Raw genomic sequence first — 21,018 nt, 5'->3', positions numbered from 1 at the left:
CAATGACTCCAGGATCGTAGTCACGGTGGGAGGAAGCTCAGGCTCTAAGGCCTCTCGGCCAGGCCAGCCAGTCTGCCCTGAACACAGACCAGCACACACCTGCCCGATGCCGTCTCATCTTCCTGGGGTCCCCAGCACAGCATGTGGCCAGCCTTTCTCCTACTGAGAGAGACATAAAGCAGAGGGGGCAGCAGAGGCAGTGCCCACAGAAATCTTGAGATGAAGATGACCCTGGATTATCTGGGTGGGCCCGATGACATCCCGAGGATCCTTCAAAGTGGAAGAAGCAAGCAGAATACAGGTTGGTGTGACATGTCACGATGCGAGATTGCTGGCTCTGAAGATAGAGGAAGAAGGCCAGGAGCCATGGAACACGGCGGCCTCTAGAAGCTGACAAAGGCAAGGAAGTGCGTCGTCCCTGGAAAGCCTCCAAAAGGAATGCCGCCCTGCCAACACCGCGATCTTAGCCCACTGAGCCCCATGTCAGACTGCCAGCCTACAGCACCGTGAGATAATAAATGTGTGTTGTTTTAAGCTACTAATTTGTGGCAATTTGTTATGGCAGGGACAGAAAATGAAAGCAGACTGTAAGGCTGGCTCCTTATCACTCACTTTCGCAGCTCAAATCAATGTGAGAGAGGCTTTCTCTAGCCACCTTTCCTAGGATCACCCTCTCACCACCTTCTAGTCACTGCATTTGGCCATTTTGTTTCATCTGGGGCTGTTCATCATTTGAAATGCCAGCCTTCCCCCATTAGATTGTGAGTTCCAAGTGAGCAAGCACCTTGGTTATCTGTCCTTTATTGTATCCCCAGCATCAAGGAAAGTGCCTTTACACAGTGGCAGCTCCACAAATACGTGACGGGTAGGCAAGTGGATGGATGTGTGACTATGGCGGTGCACCAATGACATGAAATCTACCGAGGCGGAATGCTCAGCGGCTGTTTTCCATAGTTAGTCTCTGAAGACTCAGCAAAGATGTACACACTCCCCTTAACATCCTCCAGAATCTTCAATCAGTTCAGGTCATACCTCTTTAAATGTTCTTACCGTGGCTTCAAAGGTCTCACGCTTATGCTGCTCCAGCTCTCTTAGGAAAACTTATGCCAAGAGTAAAATATTATAAATTCTTTCTGCCAAATGGAACTGGAGGAGACTCTTATGAGAGAGTCCATGAGTAAATATGGTAAGAGTTCCCTCTAGCGCAAACACTCCGGGAAGAGACCATGCTGGTTGAGAAAAGGCCTTTCCTTCTCAGACTTTCTACAGTGGTTTTTCAAGCTCTGCCGACAGGCCATTTCTCCAGGAAATGACTTGTCAATCCAGACAAGGATGGCAGACAAAACCCAAGGGACATTGGCTGAGGGGAGGCTGCTGTCTAACCCCGGGGGCGGGGGTTGGGGGGTGTGGGCGCGGGCAGGTGGCAACAGGAAAAGGCACATGGAGGCAGGAAAAACAGGCACAGGGAGTGTGAGGACGGGACCATAAAGATTTCATGGGCTGCTGCGCTTGTAAATTCAGTCGAGGCACACAGCGTGGGAACCGGGTAGGTAACGTGTACAAAAAGATGTTTATTGAATCCGTTTTGCAAACAGACAACATGAAAGGTTTTTGGGGTTTGTGAGCTCCCTCAGAGTGTGGAGTTGTGATCGCTTCCTGTCATTGAAACCTCAGCCACAGAAAGATCCTAGCTTAAATAACAAAAATGACTCTTCATCTCGTCAAGGGGAGAAACAGTGGTTAAAAACACAACAGCTATCACTCTTGCAACAGCTCTCATGGCCAAAATACCCATCAACATCAAACAACATTGCTGTATGTACAGTGTGAAATATTTACTGTACAAATATCAAGTGTGTAGATCAAAGGAGAAGTTGTAAACTGGTTAACAATCATCAGCAAATGAAGTTCACTGACAAACCCATTCTCAACCTAAGAGCTCCCGTGTTTAACTGATGACTGCTTTCCTCTTCAGGGGCATTTAGTATACGGATGAGGCATTTGAAAACATATGTACTGTTAATGTTGTAAACTAAAAAAAGAAAACCCAAGCATGATTAATTACTTTGCCTGGATCAATAAATACTAGTCCCAAGGGCTAAGTGTACTAAAGGACAGAAGCCATCCATCACATACGCCATCACGTTGTGCCATTCGCTAATGCATGCTAGTCCATTTGTGGACTTTATCGAAAACGTACACCGAGATTACTTTTTGTTTGCAATTCTCAGATCTCCTTTGGACGTCCATCACTCTCTCGGAAGGATGAACACGAAACAACTTGTTAAACACAATTTCCAAATTACAATGCATCCAAAACACAACTTTGGTCCTATTTCTTCACCCAGAAGGGAAATGCTGTCAAGGCCTAGATGACCTTAGAAGGTCTCATCTCCTGCTGGCAGTTTAAACTGTCCTTCTCTTCTCCCAGCCACCTCCTGCCACATCGGAAGCTAAGCTGGCTCAAGTCTCTTGAGATGTCATAAAGTTTCCAGACTAACAGGATACCTAGAAGGTGCCAGAAGGGCCCAGGGGGGACTTCTCTTTTTTCTGGAGCTGTTACGAGGGAGGCCAACAGGCAAAGACAAAGAGAAGACCAGGGGCTCAAGGTGGATAAAAAGCCCAGACCTGGGGAGAGCAGCGTTAAGAAGACAGCCTACTGCCCCCAGTAGCATATTGAGACATCATACGTTAGAAATTCCAGGCCCTTCTGGGTACTTCTTTAATCACAGGGAATGAACATCTCTCCAGAAGGCACTGCCCCTATCTCCCCCATCTCCCCCCGCCCCCACCCCCACACTGTAAAGCACTGAGACATTCCATTCGCCACCACCCTCTGCTCATGAGGCAAGCTGCATCTCCCTACCTCCCTGCAGCTTCCCCTATGAACCACAACACTCACAAACAGCGGCCATTCTGGATTCCAATCCAGCTGCTTCCAGAGCATTGCAGCCTCTGAGCCCTGTCCACCACCATCACTTTCACCCCAAACCACTTCTGGTCTCCTTTCCTGGAGGGTTTGCTTATTTTCTTAGTATGAAGACACACACCATTGGAAAGGAGCAGTGCAAGATCCTACGTGCAAATATTTGCAAACTACTTTCTTCTTTTGAAATGATACACATTAAAAAAATTCAAGTCAATTCCAGGAACAGACTAGTTGGTTGGTATCAGCCAGCCACTCAACCCACAACAGGACAAAGGTCAGTTTCTGAAATGAGAGAAGGATGAAGGCACCAGCTACTCCACTGGAGAGGCTAGTTCCTCAAGCTTGGGAGAAAGCCGGAGGGGGAAATGCTGAGGCTTAATCAAAGACGGGGCTTCTCCATCCTTGGGGCCCTCCTGGGCCAAAAGCCAAAGGCAGCAGGTAGTATCTGAATACGGGTGAGGGTGGACCCTCACCCACCAATGGGGCAACTCTTCCCCAGTAATTCTGAAACCAGAATAAGGAAGGCACTTTCCCAGAGTCCTGCTTGGTAGGGGCTGCAGTCTACTTTCACTCTACACACACTAGGGGAGGAGAGGTATCTTTTCACCCACAAGCCTCTGCATCACCCGACCTAAAGGGGAATCCCAAAAGCCAACACTGTGTGTGTGTGGCTCAGGCAACATCTTGCTAGAGTAATGATGAGGGCACTGGGATGTACAGTTGGCAGCATCAGACAGTCCAATATTTGAGAGGGAAAAGCCCTGACCTGAGGATCCGAGTCAGGCAGGCAAGGCTAGAAATCAGAAAGTGAACATTAGGCAGCCGGGCGTGTGCAGTCACAGTCCTGAAAATGGGGAGGTTTCCAACAGGGATTTCCCCTAGGGCACTTAGACTAGGCCTGTACCTGAAAAGACAGAAGGCAGCATTGCCCAAAGGAAGAGCCCCCTGGGGGCCCCCAGGGTGGAGTCGTACTCATCCTGATCGCTAGGCAGGAGCTGGGGAGTCCGGGAGGCGGGCCTTCAACTGAGGGAAGCAGAGTTCAGCTCTGAGTCTTCCTGGCTGCCCCCTGCCCCCTCCTCCAGCTCATCCGGGCTGTCAGTGATGTTGGGCTCACTGGAGCACTGTCGGTGGGGTGGGGAGAAGCTGGGCGGCAGGAGCAGACACTTGTCCTCACCGCCGGGCTCCTCACCTAAGCCCGAGTGCATCATGGTAGCCATGGCCAGCAGCTGGATGTCGGAGTGGGCATTGGCCACCGTGTGCCGCCGGACGCTGCCACACTTCTCCAGGTAGGCCTCCCCCTCTTGCTCTGTCAGAGGGGTCAGGGCCACCTCATTCAGGGGCCGGCTGACGGCGGTCATCGGGGAGGCATAGTTCAGGAGAGTGACCTTGGGCCGGACCCTAGAGTGGCGTCTGGCTGCAAGAGAAAAACCAGCAAAGGCTGTAAGTGAGGAGGACATAGTGGGGATCAAACACTCCTCATCAATGGGGAAGGATGAATAGGAGACAAAATGCCAAGGAGCGACCAAGACAGAAGAATCTATGCCAGACTGTGGCAGAGGTTTTCTCTGAAGCATGAGGCTCGTACCCTCCAGGCCACACACTTCTATAATGTTCTCACATTTTTACAATAACCATGTATTACTTTTATGATCACAAAAATCAATAACTATAAAGCAGGAGCACCGCAAGAGTTCAAAGAAGCAGAGACCCTATTAAAGAACCATCCTTTAAAATGCCCTGAAAAACAATTCATTACTGTCCCGCTGCTGTTAAAAGCAAGCATTTCAGAATGGTGGTTGCAAATCCCACGTTGGGGCCCGAACTCTCTAACCAGCCTGGCAGGAGATGAGGCTAGACTGTGCCGTGAGCATTCACCACGTGCGGGTCCAGGAAGTGGAAATAGCTAGAACAAAGGACACAGGGGATAGAGGTGCTTGACTGACACATGCAGCATCTCTGGAGGAAATGGGAATTCATCTGATGCTTCCCATGGGCCCCAACCCAGTAGCATGAGCCAGAAAGGTGTCTCAGATGGGTGCCTGGATGTCTTCACCTCTCTCGCGTTGTTAGGCCAATGGTCCAAAGTCCTTGGAGGGCTCAACAGGCAGCAAAATGACAAGAGAGGCCCGTTGGGCTGCTGCTAAGAGCTGGAGCCAGAGTGAAGGTGGGCAATCTGGAGGAGGGGGTCCCCAGGACGCCTGCCCCCTCCTTCAACAAAAATGCTGGGCTCACTGCTGAGAGAAGGAGAAGTGTAAATCTGTTACAGGGCCTGTCACAGGGGCTGGAACCCAGTGCATGCGTGTGTGCGTGGTGGGGAGGTGTCTTAGGCGCAATCATTAACCGAGCATGTGCTATTGAGACAGGTTAGCTAGCATGTCCCTAGGTAGACAGGGAGGTCCCTGGTGGAATAAACAAAGACAACCATATCCTAAAACTCCAGGTTTTGAAGTCACTCCTTTGCTCCAGGACATAATGTAACAAGGCCTTGAGGTTAATCATAAACTTCCTTTTGGCCTGACAAATGGAGCAGATCTGATAGATAAGAGTGGGTTACTTTGCTAATTCCTTTAGGATGGGAAACAGAACAAACTTGGTAGAAGAATTTCATTAGAAGGCACCAGTTCCCTTCTTCCAATAAGTTCCCTTCTTCAAACAGCTCCCCTTCCCCAAGCAGGCAAGGGAAGGTATAAAAGTTGGAGATTTTGCCTCAGTCACGGGCACCTCCATTCGGGACCCCTTCCCGCTCGGGAGCTGCAGCCTCTAATAAACTATCCTCTTTTTAAAACTTTTTGCCTCTCCCTGGTCCGTGTTTCCATTCTTCGGCTTCATGAGACACAATCCCGGCGCGCACTCAGAAACTGCCGGCAGATCCGACATCACCCACATCACTATGTGCTACGGGCTGTATCAAAAAAGGAGGGTCTTCACCAACATGATCTCCTGCAGACCCTTTTGTGGCAATGGAACCTGAATTTGAGATGCTAAGTAACTTTACAGTCAACAGTTAGTGATGAAACCACGACTCAAGCCCTGGGCTGCCAGAGCCCCTGCTCGTGACAACTAGGGGGCCTATACCCACACAACTGTTAGAACAGGTCGACATGGCAAATGTCAGGGCAGATGTACAGACAAGAGCATTCTGGGGGTTCAGAGGAGAAGCCACGCAGAGGGGTCATTTCAGATGGATCTGCTCCTTCGAGAGTGACTGACAGACTGGACCCAGACCGTCACTCATTCCCTCACTCAGAGGTCTATCCCAGAGCCTGGGTTACAAGGGGAACCACAGGCTCTCTGCCCTCAACATGCTCACAGTCTAAAGGGGACACTGACAAATCATCAGGCCATGACCACAGCAAGGAAAGGGCCAGGATGTGGTTTGGGGTCCCAGGGAGGGAAGGGGAAGCATGCACAACGCCTCATCTGGAACGGTTCCACAGGAGCCAGGCCACCTCTAGCTGGGGCCATAACACGGCAGGTAGCAGCTCTGCCTGGAGACAGGGTAGCTTCTTCCTCCTGTGTTCAGTCCTCTGCAGCTCAGAGAGGTTAAGTAACTTACTCCAGGCCACACCGCTGAAGCCCAGTCCTTGGAGTTTCCAAGGCCCCTTCTGCAGCTGGCCCCACCTCTCTCCGTAACTGCTGTTCCCTGCCTTCCCTGCGATGACTCATCGGAGAGGCCTACAGCTCTTCCTTCTGCTTTCTGGGAGGAATGTTTTGGTTCCCAAGACAGGGTGTGGGCAGAGCCGAGACCACAGGGGCCGCTGGGCTGTGTCGAGTTCCCTGGGCAGACAGTGTTTCTTTGCTAAGCTCCCACCAGACTCCAGAGCCAACTCCTGGATAAGTGTGTCAGCTGTGTCCCCAGTGGGGTCAGCCCCTGCTGGGCCCCCTTGGGAGGCCTTAAAGTGGATGCCTGGCCTGGAGCTGACAGAGAGCTCCCCACACTGTTGGTACTTGCTTTCTCCCCACTCTTCACACCAGGGAAGGCCAGGCCCTGCCACTCAGAGAAGGAAATCTCCCATTAAGGAAGGGACTGATTAAACTGTGGGTACCTCCTGGGGCCTAAAACCTGGTCCCTCCCTTGCCACGGTGCCCTTTGAACGGGGAGAGGGACAGGGTCCTGCCCCTTCAGCTGGCATCTACCCACCGGCCTCGTCCTGACTTTCACACGGGGTGGGGTATGAGGGAGCCTTTATCCCTTTCCTCACTCAACAGGCACCCTGCTGAGCTCTGGCATTCATCCCCCAGCACAGGAGCCAGAAATGGCAGCTCTTTTCAAACTTCCAGAGGGAAGAAAGCCCGGGTCCTCTGGCCCTTTGTCGGGGACTCAGTTCCCAGGTCTTTGATCTCCCAGGCTCACCAGCCTGGCCCCACATAATGTGGGCATTGTGACCCCCTCCACACCAAGCCCATTGTGGGGGTCCCTCTCCAGGCTGCAGCACCTGAAAGCCCATGAATGCCTACTTGTCATGAGAAGTTACAGTATCTCGAGGCAGAGGGCCCTCCCCCTGCAGACACAATGCGGGGAGATGTGTGGGAGGCCAGGGCTTTTGTGTGGGAGAAATCGAGCATGCCCAGGGTAAGCAGCCTGAGCCGTGGCTTGGAAACTTGGGGAACTAGAAAGGTAGGAAGTGGGCCTGGCCTCTGACAAATCCGCCTATTTACGAGTCCATTATCTTCCTCCTCACCCCCATGGCCCTAGGAAAGTGACGGCTTTGGAGGGGAGACACACACACGTGCATACCCTCGCTTTGTCACGGCCTCCGGCTCATCTTTTCTCTCTGAAGCAAGCCTCGCGTATGCAGGGAACAAGGCTTATTCCTCAAGCCCATCCGCCTGGCTGGCAGGGGGAGAGAGAGAGGCTTCCCATGAATCCCGGGATCAAACATGTGTGGAACTTCCTAGAAAAACCACTTCTGCTCTGGTCACCTACCCCGCCTTGTGAGAGACACCCTGGGGACATTTCTTAGTGATTCTGAGACTGAGGTAAGACAGTGCCACCCCCAGCAGGCTATGTGAAGATGAAATGAATACATGTCAAGTGACCGGTCAGCACCTGGAATGTGACAGGCATTTGGCATGGTGGCTTTGGAGATGATGGTCCCAGCTGCCCTGACCATGCCTACCCCTCATCAGGCCCCAGGAGACCACGGCAAAACCCTCCTGCGGGCCCTGCCTTTTCTCATCCAGCACATCGCCTTAGTCTTGACTTCAGCCATGTCTCAACTCTCCTCCCCCATGGGCAGGACAACTGTTATTACCTCCATTTTACTGAGGGGAGAGCTGAGACCCGGAGAGACCTCTCAACCTGGAAAGCAGTGTCCTCCATAAGGAAGGGCACCATCATGGCCACTTTAGATGTTCAGTATCCAGAGGTTTGAGGGAAAATGTCCGGTCTCCGATACTTCTTGGACTAAGGACTGAGAGGGAAAGACCACCTCCTCAGCTGTCCCTCGGTAAAATCACAGTCATCTCCTAGGAGTTGACAGGGGTGGGGTGGGGTGATGGGGGCGCATAAGGGACAGCTGGTAAAGTGCAAACAGCTTAGGGCTTTGGAAGCCTGGCTCTATAGCCAAGGGACCTCAGTCCTCATTTTCCTCACCTGTAAAATGATACCTACCCTGTGGCATGGCATCCAGCCCACCCAGCACCGTTCCCAGGACGCTGTCTGTGTCAGGGCTCCCCTTGCCACCAGCCACTCTGCAACTCTGCCTCTCTTTCAGTTCCTCAAATGCTGAACCCTCCATTCACCACTCCCCCCACCCCAAAGCCCTCCCAAAGATCCTTCCCTGGGTGTTTGGTGCGGTCTGCTTTTTCTGTTTACTCAGTTAACTCATATCTATCCTATAGGTCCCATCACAGATATCACTTCCCCCAGGGAGCCTTCCCTGATTTCCCAGTCTAGGTGAAGTCCCCTTGTTGTGGGGCCCGGGGCCCCTGTACTTCCTCACTCAGAGCACTTGTACACTGATGAGTCATCGTCTATTGTTTGTGACTTCCTTACTGGACTGTGCATGCCAGAGGGCAGGGGTGGGTCCGTTTTGTTCATGGATATATCTGCAGCTCCTCACAGGGTACCTGGGACGGGGTCTCAGTATACATTTGCTGAAATAATAATAAAAAATTAATGGAAAGAGGGTCATTTCCTTCTCTTTCTGCTCCTACTGAGACAACACCCCAGAGGCAAGGATGGTCCTTGGTACAAGAATAAAACCTCAGGCCTTTGCTTTATATATTGACAAAGATGGGTATTATTCTTCTGTTAGCTGGAGCGCTGAAGGTACCCCTTCTTAGAGCAAGTCCTCACTGAACAAACTTCCAAATCTACCCTTGTTTCTGGCTCTAGGCCCAGCGATGGTGCAGTCCCTGCCATGGCCTGGCTAACCTGCTGGCCTCCTGACATCTGCCTGGAGCCTCCTGCCCCACAGGAGGTGAGCCAGTAAGCTGTGCCCTAGCAGGAAGGTGGGCTCCAGGGAAGGCACGGCAACATGGCGCCCAGCTCGTGGCCGGGGAGGGCAGGAGACTGCTTTCCTTCAGCTGTCATTTCTGCTCTGGCTTGTTCCAACTCCTGGGTGGAATGAGGGAGGGAGGAAGGGGGAGGACCTGGCAGGCAGCAAGTTGGGGCGAGCACCCTCCGATTTGTGGTGGCTGTGGTTAAGCTGATGTCTCCAGAGAAACATGAAGGGGCCGTAAAGACTGCGGCCGGCCCTGCCTTTTTCTGCAGCAGAGGCCCAGGAAGGGTTGGGAACCTCATTCTTTAAAGCTCGGCTCCAACTCCAAGCAAGGAGAGGGGGCAAAAGGTTCTAAATTCAGATGCTCCCTTTCTGTCTCTGCACCTCCGTGGGGGCTCGTCATCCTGGTCTTGGGGTACAGATGCCAGCCATCCATCTAACACATATATTTTTGAGTTCCTACGGTATGCCAGGCACCGTTCCAGTTGCTGGAGGTAGAACAACAAACAAAAAACTTCCTGCATTTTGGGGGCTTTTGTTTCAGAGGGTAACTGAGGAACATCTTTTATGATAAGCCTATTACAGAAACTATTTCCCCACCTAGACGGAGGTCTCACAGAGAGAAGGAACAGATCTGATTCATCTCTGGACTCTCCGGGGTGCCTACTACAGAGCCTGACATTCACGAATGCTAGTTTTACAGGAAAAGGGCCCCAACAGAATTTGTTCCCCAAATCCAGGAGCCCTTTCCCGGGTGTGAAGGCCCTGGCAGTACCCACAGAAATGGAATGGGGAGTACCAGCTCCGTGTCATCTGGCCACACACACAAAAAGTTGGCTTCACTTTTCCAGCTGTTTTCAAAAAGGAAATGCACCTCGGGTGATTTTTCTACTCAGGTGGAGGAATGGGACATTAAGGCACAGTTTCTGGTATCAGATACAGAAGAAATAACATCGCATGCACAAGAAAAAGATCAAGGCCCCTGATCAAAGATGTGGATCAGATGAGCACAACCACAGACGCACACTAAGGGTCCCTGGGGAGGAACTGCAGAGTGGGGAGGTTGCCAAGATACTGGCCAGCCAGGAAAGGTGAGTGATTAACATGCACCAATTGGCACGGGCCTGCATCCGAAGCAAAAGGCACGGTGCATAACTGGGGCCCAGTAAAATGGAGCTGGTAGCGTTGTCTTTAAGGCTCCTGGCAGCTTGAGAGCTGTACCCCTTACCTAGTGTGTACGTGGGGCCTGAAACGCCTCGGTCCTCGATGATGCCCAGGAAAGGAGAAACCACTTGCTTCACCAGCTCCTCCAGTTGCAAATAACCCTCACTTGGACCTGTGGGTTCATGAACACTCTGGAAACAAACATCCAAGAGAAGCAAAGGTCAGTCAAAGTCGCCATGGTCAGCTGGCCCTCTTACTACACTCAAAGCAGTTACACGGGCAGGCAGCACCCTAGTGGCTGGAATGAAGGAAACTGAGGCCTGAAGCCCAAGTTGCTTGTCATGGGACACTGTGATCGGAATTGTGTGTATGGCGGGTACCCCGGTGCCTGTCCAGGGGCCCCACTGAGGCAGTGCAGGTGAGATGGGCCCCACCCCAGCTCCCGGGCTGAGGTCTGACTGGTCCCAATCATAGTAACCTCACCCCCACTATCACAATCACTGCCTCACACTCAGCATGCAGGCACTTTACGTAAGCATTTTACATGAATCAAAGCACAGCGGCCTCCCAGCAATCCAAAGAAGGTGACAGTTTATCATCTCCCTTTAAAGAAGAGGAAAATAAGGCCCAGAGAGTTTAAGCAACTTGCACAGGAAAACACAGCGGGTAAGTGGTGAAAACCCAGGACCTTTACCCAGGCTCTCTGGCTCCGATCGCATTTTACTGCCACTTGTTAACAGGCTAGAAAAGAGAGGGGGACAGAATACAACACAGTCCAGAACAGTAGAAGAAAGAGCCATTCGGACACGGGATGTATGGTGAGCACCAAGACGAAGAATCAGTTCAAAAGCCGAGCGTGACTGGAGCCCTCACAGCCAAGCCCAAAGCAAACACCAACAAAAACGACCACAATAGTCAACACTGGAAAGGAGCCAGGAAGTAACCAAGATTTTCTAGAAAACCAGCAGGCTGCTAGGGGACTCCATGCCTCCCTGGAAAGGACTCCAAGCCATAATCTTGGGTTGAGCGGCTGCAGGAGAGCAGCGACGAGGCTGTCGGGGCTGTCCTGCCACATCCTCAAGACGGAATCGATTTGAAATCACCTTCCCTTAAAAATGAAATCTCTCCACTGCACACTGGAGATTTCGGGGGATGCAGGGTCAGGGTCGGGCAATGAAGCCGGAAGGGCAATATCCCTACAGGCTGCAGATCACTGGGTGTGACAGACTCTCCCAAAGAGGCAGGGACCTTGGCTCCGAGATGGGGCAGCTGGGCGGTGGGAGAGAGGAGGCAGCCTGAGGAAACACTAGGGAGACTGAGGAGGGGGCTACAGGGCAGAAGACTAGGAGGTTGGGGATGGGAAGGGGTCAGGAGGGAGGAGATGCAACGGCAGTGTGAGTGGGCCTCAGACCCACGGCACCGGGCTTTAGCGCAGGCTACCTTGTGGCGATGGGGAGACGGCAGGATGGGTTTTCACGCCCCCTTGGCTCCAATTCCGCTCAGCCTGAGCTGAAGCATCAGAAAAGCTGGCAGCAGAAATTAAGGGGAAAAACCAAGGAGGTGCTTTTCTGAGGAACACACAGGTCTTCCCAAAGGGAAGCGAACCCTCCAGACCAGAGAAGGGAGAGGGGAGCCTTATTCATTCCCCCCAGGACCCACCCCAGGCCTCCAAAGTGGAACCGTTTCAGCCCCCAAACCACCTTGCCTGGGTTTCAGAGCCCAGTGAACTCTTTTTTTCTCCATTTTGTTCCCTCCATGATATTGTTGCATCTGACTTCTACTCCCAAACCTTTCCCCCATACAAGTTGTAAATGCCAGGAAGGGATGACAAAGAGAGGAGACGAGGGAAAAGATGGGAAGAAATGGGTTAGGAAACGTGTGATTTGGAGCTGGATGGTTCTCTCCCAGGGTAGCAGCTGAGAACTCGGTTTGCACATCGCCCCCAGGAAGGAGCCGCCCCCACCCCCGGCCCTCGGCCAGGCTGCTAGATTGGCTAAGTATTTGCAGAGCCCAGTGCAAAATGAAAATGTAGGGTCCCTTGTTCAAAAATGATTAAGAATGTCAAGACGGCGATGGGAGAGCATTAAACCAAGCCTGTGGCTCCGGTGAGCACAGGACCCTGGGCTCCCCCGGGTCTGCCCGGGTCACACATCCTGCCTGGCTAGGGGGGACCCTTCAGAAGGCACCGCTCTCGGATGAGCTTAGGAGCTGTCTGCACCTGCCAGCAGGAACCAGAGCTCCACGTTGGTCAAAATCTCTGATTCAGCTTCTTCCTGGAACGGCCTAAGGACAGGAGCGCGTGGCCCACGGTAGGAAAGCGTGAGCCCCTCGTGTGTTTTGGAAAGGGAGGGTGTGTTCGGGGACATTTTGGAAGAGCATTGGAAGAAGGAGAAAGGAAGGCCTGACCAATGGCTCTTTTCCCTGTAAGAGAGTCAAGCAGGGGAAAATCAGCCCCAGATGTCACAGCACCGTGGAGGGTGGGGGGCTGGGGAGAGAAGGGAGCCATTGTAAGTACCAGGGCCCAAATTTCCTGCAGCAGGAGAGGTCCCAGGGCAGTGGGACCTGCAAGGTACGTTCAGATCCTGAAGCTGCTGCTCTTCTTGCTCAAGAAGATGGACCTAGACTGGGGAGAGGCCTGCACGTGTCATTGTCACACTCCCAGCCCCCGGCTCTGTAGGTCCTAGCGTGAGGAAGGACACACATGGACCAGGAGAACTAGTCCCAGGAGGCCCCCCCAGGAAAATGTCTAACGCTCCGTGTTAAAGTGAGACCACCTTAGAAGCTTATGGGGTGTTTCCAAGTACCCCGGGGGGCTGAGGGCAGGGAGGCAGTGTAGCCATGAAAGGCTGAGTGCGGAGGTGGAAAAAGCAAGAGCTGAGGAATGGGTGATAAACCCAGCTCTCTTACAAATTAGTATATGACCTTGAGCTGTAAGAGTTAGCCACTTCTCTGAACCTCCACCTCATCGGTGATGGGAAAACAGGGACTGTTTCCTTGCCTGATTTCCCAGAAATTTGTCCCAATGCTGAAGCCTCTTCTCTGACTGTACTTTCCTCTGCCGAGCTTGGAATTCCTGCATGATGATCACGACCGTGAGCACGGAGCCCAGAGACCTGAGGTCAGTCACACTTAGGCTCTTCCTAGCTGGGGCCACAATTCACTGAACATTGAATTAACACCTACTATGTGCTGGAGACTGTGCTGAGTGCTGAAGGCACAAGAGGGAGGAGAAAACACATAGACCCACCTGGACCTGGAGGAGGCTTGTGGGCCATTGGAGACCAAGTGTTCTGAGCAGAGTGAATGGGCCAAGAAGGACAATGTGGCCGGAGGGCCACCAGCAGGGACACTGAGCTGCAGGTGAGGTTGGGGAGGCGGGAGGGGTCAGAGGCCAGGGTATAGACTTTGGCTGTTTTCCTAAGTTCACCAGGGACCACTGAAGGATTTGAAGCTGCCCCGTGGAGAGCAAACTAGGATGGAGGCCCGGGCAGATGAAGGAAGATTCTCCAGGGCAAGCAATCTACCCATCTTTAGGGGCTTCAGGGGGACAATGACAGCTTTCTCGTATGGTTCCTGGGTGGTGGGGCCCAGGGCCCGCAACGTGGGAATGTGCTAGATGTGTTTTTCTTACTACAGAGACAGGCCCTCTGGGCCACCATCCACAGGTGAGAGCCCTCATTGCAATTCTTCCAAAAAAAACAAACAAAAAAACAAAACAAAACAAACAACAAAAAAGGAGTCACCTCTCATCCCTAAAATATTATAAATGGAAATGGAAGGGTGGAAGCCCAGCTTTCCTTTCCTAATCTACCAATCTGAATCCTAAAATCTCATTTTCTAGATTCCTTATTTGGAATCCAAGGTGTATTTTATGATTCTCAGACACGAGCTGCACACACACTTTTCTACCCTCCTTACTTCTCCTTCCCGGCCACAAAAATACTTGACCTGGCATTCCAGCCAATTACACCCAGTCTTATCCTATTAGGCAAATCTTCTTCTACTCTGATTTCAGGAAGGGGGGAGAATACCCAGAAGGATAGTCTAACGACAGAGCCGGAGAGCACAACGGGCGGGCAGGAAAGGTCAGGGCCCCAAGCCTCACATTCCATCCCTGCTGAGAGGGCAGCCTGAGGTCACTGCCAGACTGATCAAGGATGGGAAGGTCTTCCCGGAGGACAGGCTCAGAGCTGATGCTCCAGGATCTAAACTTGGTACAGAGGTGGGGGGTATATAATAGCCTCCTTTTGGGTGTGTCCCTACCCCACATGTACCCTCTTTCTTGAGAATTGTGTGCCCCCATCCATAGGATTGGGATCACTGAGGCCATCCTTACACACCTTGATCCCACTCAAGGTCATAGCTGATTGGGCAGAGGGGAATCATGTAGCCTGAGCTGGACCAATCAAAGTGTTTTCCCTGAATGGACATAGTTCTGAGTCTTACTACCTCTTGCTGAGGGACCTCAGGCAAGCACATAAACTTCCTGGGTTTCAGTTTTGTCATCTGTAAAATGGGAATAACAAGAGTGCCCACCTCATCATGGGGTCATTTGGATTATTTGATTCAGATGGCAACACACTTAGTCTTTGGTCCATGCCTGGCAGGAACCAGTAAATGTTAGCTCATCTTCCTATTGTTGATTTAGAATTGAGATGAAGAGATACTAGGCAACCATCTGGGGTCGTCTCTTGGTGAAAACAGATGAGCTATAAGATGCCATGTTTGATCAGGTATAAACCAAAGGCACTGAATGCAGTTCTGCAGAGAGAGAGAGAGAGAGAGAGAGAGAGAGAGAGAGAGAGAGAGAGAGAGAGAGAGAGAAACAAGTCTAAGAGAGACTAGGCAAAGCTAGGAGAGGCAGCGTCAGAGAGAACAAGGTAGACCAGATATAAGTAGAGACCAATAATTGGAGACAGGATGGTGGCTTTGTGGCCTGACACAGTCTCCCTTCTGGTCGCAGTCCTTTAGGAAGCCCACTGTCCCAGGAACCTTCCAGTGAGTTCCTGGTCTGGCTTGAGCTAGGTTCTTGTTATCTGTAACTTGTGACTCTACTGAACAGGAGAGGAGAGTGCCCACTTCCTGAATGACAAGACTCTGCGCCTCTCACTCCCCACTGGGATCCCAGCACCGAATACAGCACCAGGGACCTCAAAGGTGCTCAGGGATGTACAGCAAATGAACAAATGAACTAAGGAACACACACGACTAAATTAAAGGACACTAAACTAAGCTAAGGTGCTCTGGTCATGTGGTCCCCTCCCCCTCATCCCACAGTGGGAGTCTCTCCCTCTTCTCTTCCCTCAGCCGTGGAGTCACGTCTCCCCTGGGGCCTCACCTGCAGGATGAGCAACATCTGGACAATGGATGAGGGCAGCTGAGACTGGGCCAGCAGCACCAAGTCACCCAGCTTCACCTTGAGCAAGACCAGGTCACGGAAGCCCAGCAGGGAGATCTGGCGGATGGTCAGCTCCTGGCCCTGGCGGTGAGAAGAGGCACGGTTGGGAGGCAAGAGTGCGCTGGACCTACCACCCACCACATGGGGTTCGGAGCACCCAGGACGGGACAGGACGAGGCATCTCAAGGCCTGGGGGGCTGCCACAGACTTAGCCCCCAACTTGCAGAATGAAAGCTTCGTTTAAGACAAGGCGTGACTCAACCTGCCTAAATGACCCAACGATGTAGAGGACACAAACAATGGGTGCCATGCTATCATGAGTGCCACGAGTGGTCAGGAAAAAGGGAGAGAGAGGAAGGTGGGGAGAAACAAGAGGAAAGGTCCCCGCCACCGCCCCACATTCAAGGCTGCTTCCTCAACTTCATTCATTAAGTGTTTGAGCACCTGTCACATGCCAGGCAAAGGAAGAAAACATAGGACCTGTTAGACTCACACATAAATGCAGAAACTTAGGAAGAAAAATAACTGGGAAAGTAAAAGGGACTTGTTCAATCACGTAGGGTGGGGACAGAGAAAGAAAAAAATAACTACTAATCGTAAATGCTGACACATATTAAGCTCTATGTGCTAGGTATGATTCTAAACTTTCTTGATGTAAATAACACACTTAATCCCCACAACTTCCCTTTGAGAGAAGCACTACTATAAAACCTACTTCACAGGGGAACAACCCTAAATCCCAGAATGACAGTAATTTACCCAAGGTACAGCTGGATTGCAAAGCTGGAATAGTTGATTTTAGAGCTCCCAAAGTCTCCCAAAACAGAAAGGGGTGGGGGGGGGTCCCATTTCCCAGCTCTCCTTTGTACGCACCAAACATTGGTTGCTCTTGGTAGAGATAAGGATAGCATTAGGGTATGCCCTACCAAATAGGACATAGGTTCCCATCCTTAAGACTCCAAGGTTTAAGGAAGTTCTGCATTTCCTATAAACACGGCCTAGAGTGGTTTGGCCATCTCTGCGACCCCCCCACCCTCCAGTCCCAACAGACACACACAATCCCCCCACACCTTACGGCTCAGTTCAGTCACCCTTCTGGGTTGCCGTTCCCCCCTCCCACTTGGTCATTTCCAATGGCAGTGGTTCCTCCGCCCTCCCACTAGTCCAAGGTCCTGCAGTTTCTATTTTTTGTACCGGGTCCCAGCTCTTGGCCCTGATGACTTCTATCCTAGGTATCTGTGCCCTCACTTCATCTCCAGGAGCCTTTTCATTTTACAAGGTAGAAAAATAAAGGCAAATTTCCACACCCTTGGACAAAGTAGACGCTCTAAAATGCATTCATCCAATGAGGAAGTAGGTCTCATAGAGACACTTACACACACACAGGGAGTTGTGGGAAGGATCAAGCCAGACTAACAGGCACCTCAGGGGCTGTCACTACTAGTAGTGAGAACCCCTAAGTCAGGGATTCTCAAAGTGGAGTGTCGGAACTAGCAGCAGCAGCATCCTTGGGAAATTGGGGGGGGGGGGGTGGACATGGGCAGATTTTACAATGTTTCAAGGGAAGCAGGGTGGTACCATCATCAGATCTGTACCAACTGGGCTCCTGCCTGGATCAGAGCCTAAAGGGGGCCCCTCTGGGCCCTCCAATGACTGTCCTGAAGCTACGCCCATGCAGATCCCACACCACCCGTTCTAAACCCATCTACGTACCCACACCTGGGGAATCCCATGCCCACATGGTCCTAAGAGAGACCCAGGACTGCACACCCCCTCTAGTAGGGTTGCCAAATAAAACACAAGATATCCAGTCAAATTTGAATAGTTTTTTTAAGTACATGTTCCAAATATTGCATTATTCATGTTTATCTGAAATCCAAATTTAACTCAGCATCCTGTATTTTCATTTGCTAAATCTGGCAACGCGACCTCCAGGACTGTCTTCTTAAGACCCACTGCTGGCCGAGGAGTGACGATTGCAGGGAAGGGAGAAGCTTGTGGGCATGGGGGCTGAACTGTCCACAAACATGCTATAAACCCTCTCACAGGGGGGTGCAGGGCGGAGCTGAGGATGGGACAAAAAGTGCAGGCCAGAGGTTTCTGCTGGAATTGTTAGGGGCAGGCGTGATGTGGGAAATTTAAACCTTTGACATATATTTAAAAGAATTCCGAATTCCTTTAAAACACCATTCAGAGCAAACAAAGCACCTCTGTACAAGGTAATGTGTGTCATTGCTAAGGGTTGCTATTGCACCTCATGCCTGCACTTTACCAAAACCTGATTAGATACCTTAACCCCACACAGAAGAGGAGGACAGTGAGCATAGGGCAGCACAGGTGTATGACAGAGGCATGTATTTTGGAGAGGAAGGTCTCCTGGTTAACTTGCCCGGGGGAGTCCATTCTGGCCTGGCACTGACCAGTCCTGCAGGAGGGTAGGAGGAAATCAACACAAGTGGTCACACTTGTGTGTGACGTAGGTCACAGAATTAGAATGCAGAAGAGACGCCACTCATCTTTCAGTCTTCATTCCTCATTTTGCAGGTGATGAAATGGAGCTACGCTCAGAGAAGTGAAATGAAACAGTTTGCCCAAACCCAGCTGTGGATTCTGAGTCCAGTGTTCTTTCCCCTGCCCCATCTTCAGGAATCCCTTACAGAAGGCAAGGAACATGACTCCTTTCCCACAGTCTTAGAGCAATAGGAAACTTATGTAAAAGGTGTGCTTCAAAGGAAGGGGGGGGAAGGGCACGGAAAAGGTCTCCTTCCCCCATATTCTCTAATTCTGAAAAGTAAGCAGCAGCAAACCACTCCAACAATATACAGACAAGCTCCAAACCAAGAGGGTGACAAGGGCCTACACCTTGCTACATATGAGGGACCTCTTCTTTGATTGAGGTTAGATGCTAAATATAGAACCAGAGAGGCTTCCAAAGACCTATGAGGTCCTTAGCCGGCTCAGGAGCCTGGACTTCTGGTTCTCCCCCATTCACCAGGAGGCCCCGGGGACAAAGGCTACGGAATAACACAGATCGCTGAGGCCGGCAGAAGGCCGATCCGTGAGACTGACCTGAACTGGATAAAATATTGCCTGCAGGGTGGGGAGAGTCTCAGTGAAGAAGTGGTCCCAGACTTCAGCCAGAACCTCAATGCGATTTTCACCTACATGAGGGCGAGAAGATGGGAGGGGAGAAAGAGAGAAAAGAACGTGTCATTACTCGCAGGAGATGACAGAAGTCAGTTCCATGTCCAGTGGAGCGTGGCACGGAGGGGGCACAGGGGAAGAAAGCTCATTACCTATGTTTGATCTGTAAGGCGTTATTATAGTAAACATGGAATGGGATGGGAACACTGAGCTGAAATTACGCACCTATGCCCGCTATCCCTCAATCCAGAAAAGGGAGTTGAATTTTGAAAACTACATCATAACTGCCGTCATCACAAGAGTGGTTACAACATTAGCAGTCACTGTGCTACTTATCTGTGGGACATCTCATGAGCAGACTCTATTACCCCACTCTATAGCCTCAGAGAAGTCACGTATCTGGCTCAAAGTCATAGAGCTAGAAGGCAGAGCTGGGATTCCAGAACCCACGCTCTTCACCAGCATCATTCGGGACGATCACTACGTGAACCATTACATATTGGTTTGTTTGTTTTTAATCACCAAGACACTGGCTTTTTATTCTGGAGTTGAGCTGTCAGTTGAGGGAGGTGGAAAGAGGGCCTGAAAAGTGTCCCCTCCACCCACTGCTTTACAGTAACCAGGAGGACAGCATTCTGTCAAGTGGTCACCTGCAGCACACAGGCCCCGCCTCCTGAAACTCTCACCCCTAGGGTCAGGAAGCCTGAGCCATGGCCGAGGGCCACCCCTAGATGTACACGGGTTACCCGACCCCACCGGAAGGCTGTCTGAGGAACTTTGCACCTGTAGGAAAGGCAGAGAGGGGCCTGCACGGTGGTTGCTGTTTAATGACCTAGATAACAGAGCTGATCAGGCACTGTCTCTGCTCATCTGAGGCAGAGAAACTGGGTCAGTCAAGATTAGACACCGAGAGACGGGCTTGGCAAAACACTGCCAGTTCCACTGAACAGATACAGAAAGATTCATTTCGCGTTTTCCGTCTATTAGTTTAATGGACGATAAAAGCAGTGGCTGGGAAAGAGAACAGAGCAAGCGCATGACTAGCAAGCAGCTAGCAGGGCCAAAGACACGCAGACGTTGAAAGGTCAGCGTGAAATACACTGGGGCAAAGTGCAAACCCGCAGCGCCTTCTGCTTTCCCTCACAAAGCGCGCATGACGCTCTGTTGGAATCGCTTATTTCACTTCTCTGTCTTCGCTAGGATGGGAGTGAGTACAGGGGCTCTGCCCGTCCTGTTCACTGTTGTATTTGTAGTGCTTATAGCAGGGTGCCAGACACACTGATAAATGCATGTTTAGAAATCTTTGAGTGAATGAATGGCAAGTATTAAGTGTATAGGTTTTTGCAGATGGTAGGGCTGGTGAGTGGAAGGAGGGTACCATTTCACCCAAATACGGGACACGGCAGAATAGGACTTAACGGTTAGCTCCAACACGCGCCTTTGTTTAGATAAAAAAACAAACCTCGGTAATGTGGGTAACCTGGCCGGGGAGACCCTGTTTCCTTCTGCGTCTTCATCCTCTTCTGTGGACCCCTCATACCTTCGGGCCTCACTATGTGGATTTTACCTCCGTCCCTCACACTCACCAGGCTCAGGCAGGCCTCTCAGCCTTCGCTTGTGCCCCTCCCTTGGCCCAGACTATTATTTCCCTCCTCTCTTTGCCTAACCTACATGTGTTTATCTTTCTAGTTTCAGCGCCAGCATCACTTTCGCAGGAAAGTCTCCCCATTGGTCAAATCCCCTTACTATGGGTGGTATTCTTAGTACTTACTTGTCCTGTTTGCAGTTTTCTATTTGGTGATGACTTGATTACTACCTGACTCCACTACCAGGTGATGAGTTCCACAAGGGCCTGTTAATCCTATGACGGTTTTGTTCAGCACTGTGTCCCCAGAACCTAGCAAGTACCTGACATGTAGGAGATAAGTGTGTGACTG

At 51.3% G+C, this 21,018-nt stretch overlaps 1 protein-coding gene and 1 long non-coding RNA gene across 14 annotated transcripts in view; one reads left to right on the top strand and one right to left on the bottom strand.

The window, feature by feature from the left end:
• Positions 1-1,551: 1,551 nt before the first annotated feature.
• Positions 1,552-21,018, bottom strand: part of PRR5L (proline rich 5 like) — a 127,665-nt gene continuing 108,198 nt past the window's right edge. For 11 of the 13 annotated variants that reach the window (XM_019738574.2, XM_019738570.2, XM_074336219.1 and 8 more), the window contains 4 exons: positions 19,007-19,098; positions 15,878-16,018; positions 10,604-10,730; positions 1,552-4,343 (listed from right to left, as the gene is read on the bottom strand). In XM_019738574.2, coding sequence (XP_019594133.1) covers positions 3,949-4,343; positions 10,604-10,730; positions 15,878-16,018; positions 19,007-19,098 — 755 coding nt within the window. In that variant the 3' untranslated portion in view covers positions 1,552-3,948. The other 2 variants (XM_074336223.1, XM_074336222.1) reach the window with 2 other exon arrangements.
• On the top strand, positions 13,500-16,186 carry LOC141572258 (uncharacterized). The gene is made up of 2 exons (XR_012497566.1): positions 13,500-13,899; positions 15,847-16,186. It is a non-coding gene; the product is annotated as an uncharacterized LOC141572258 (long non-coding RNA).

The sequence above is a fragment of the Rhinolophus sinicus genome, linkage group LG06, assembly GCF_036562045.2.
Source record: "Rhinolophus sinicus isolate RSC01 linkage group LG06, ASM3656204v1, whole genome shotgun sequence".
NCBI classification, from domain to species: Eukaryota; Metazoa; Chordata; class Mammalia; order Chiroptera; family Rhinolophidae; genus Rhinolophus; species Rhinolophus sinicus.
Note: the sequence above shows the minus strand (reverse complement) of the source record. Positions and strands in the feature narration are given on the sequence as shown.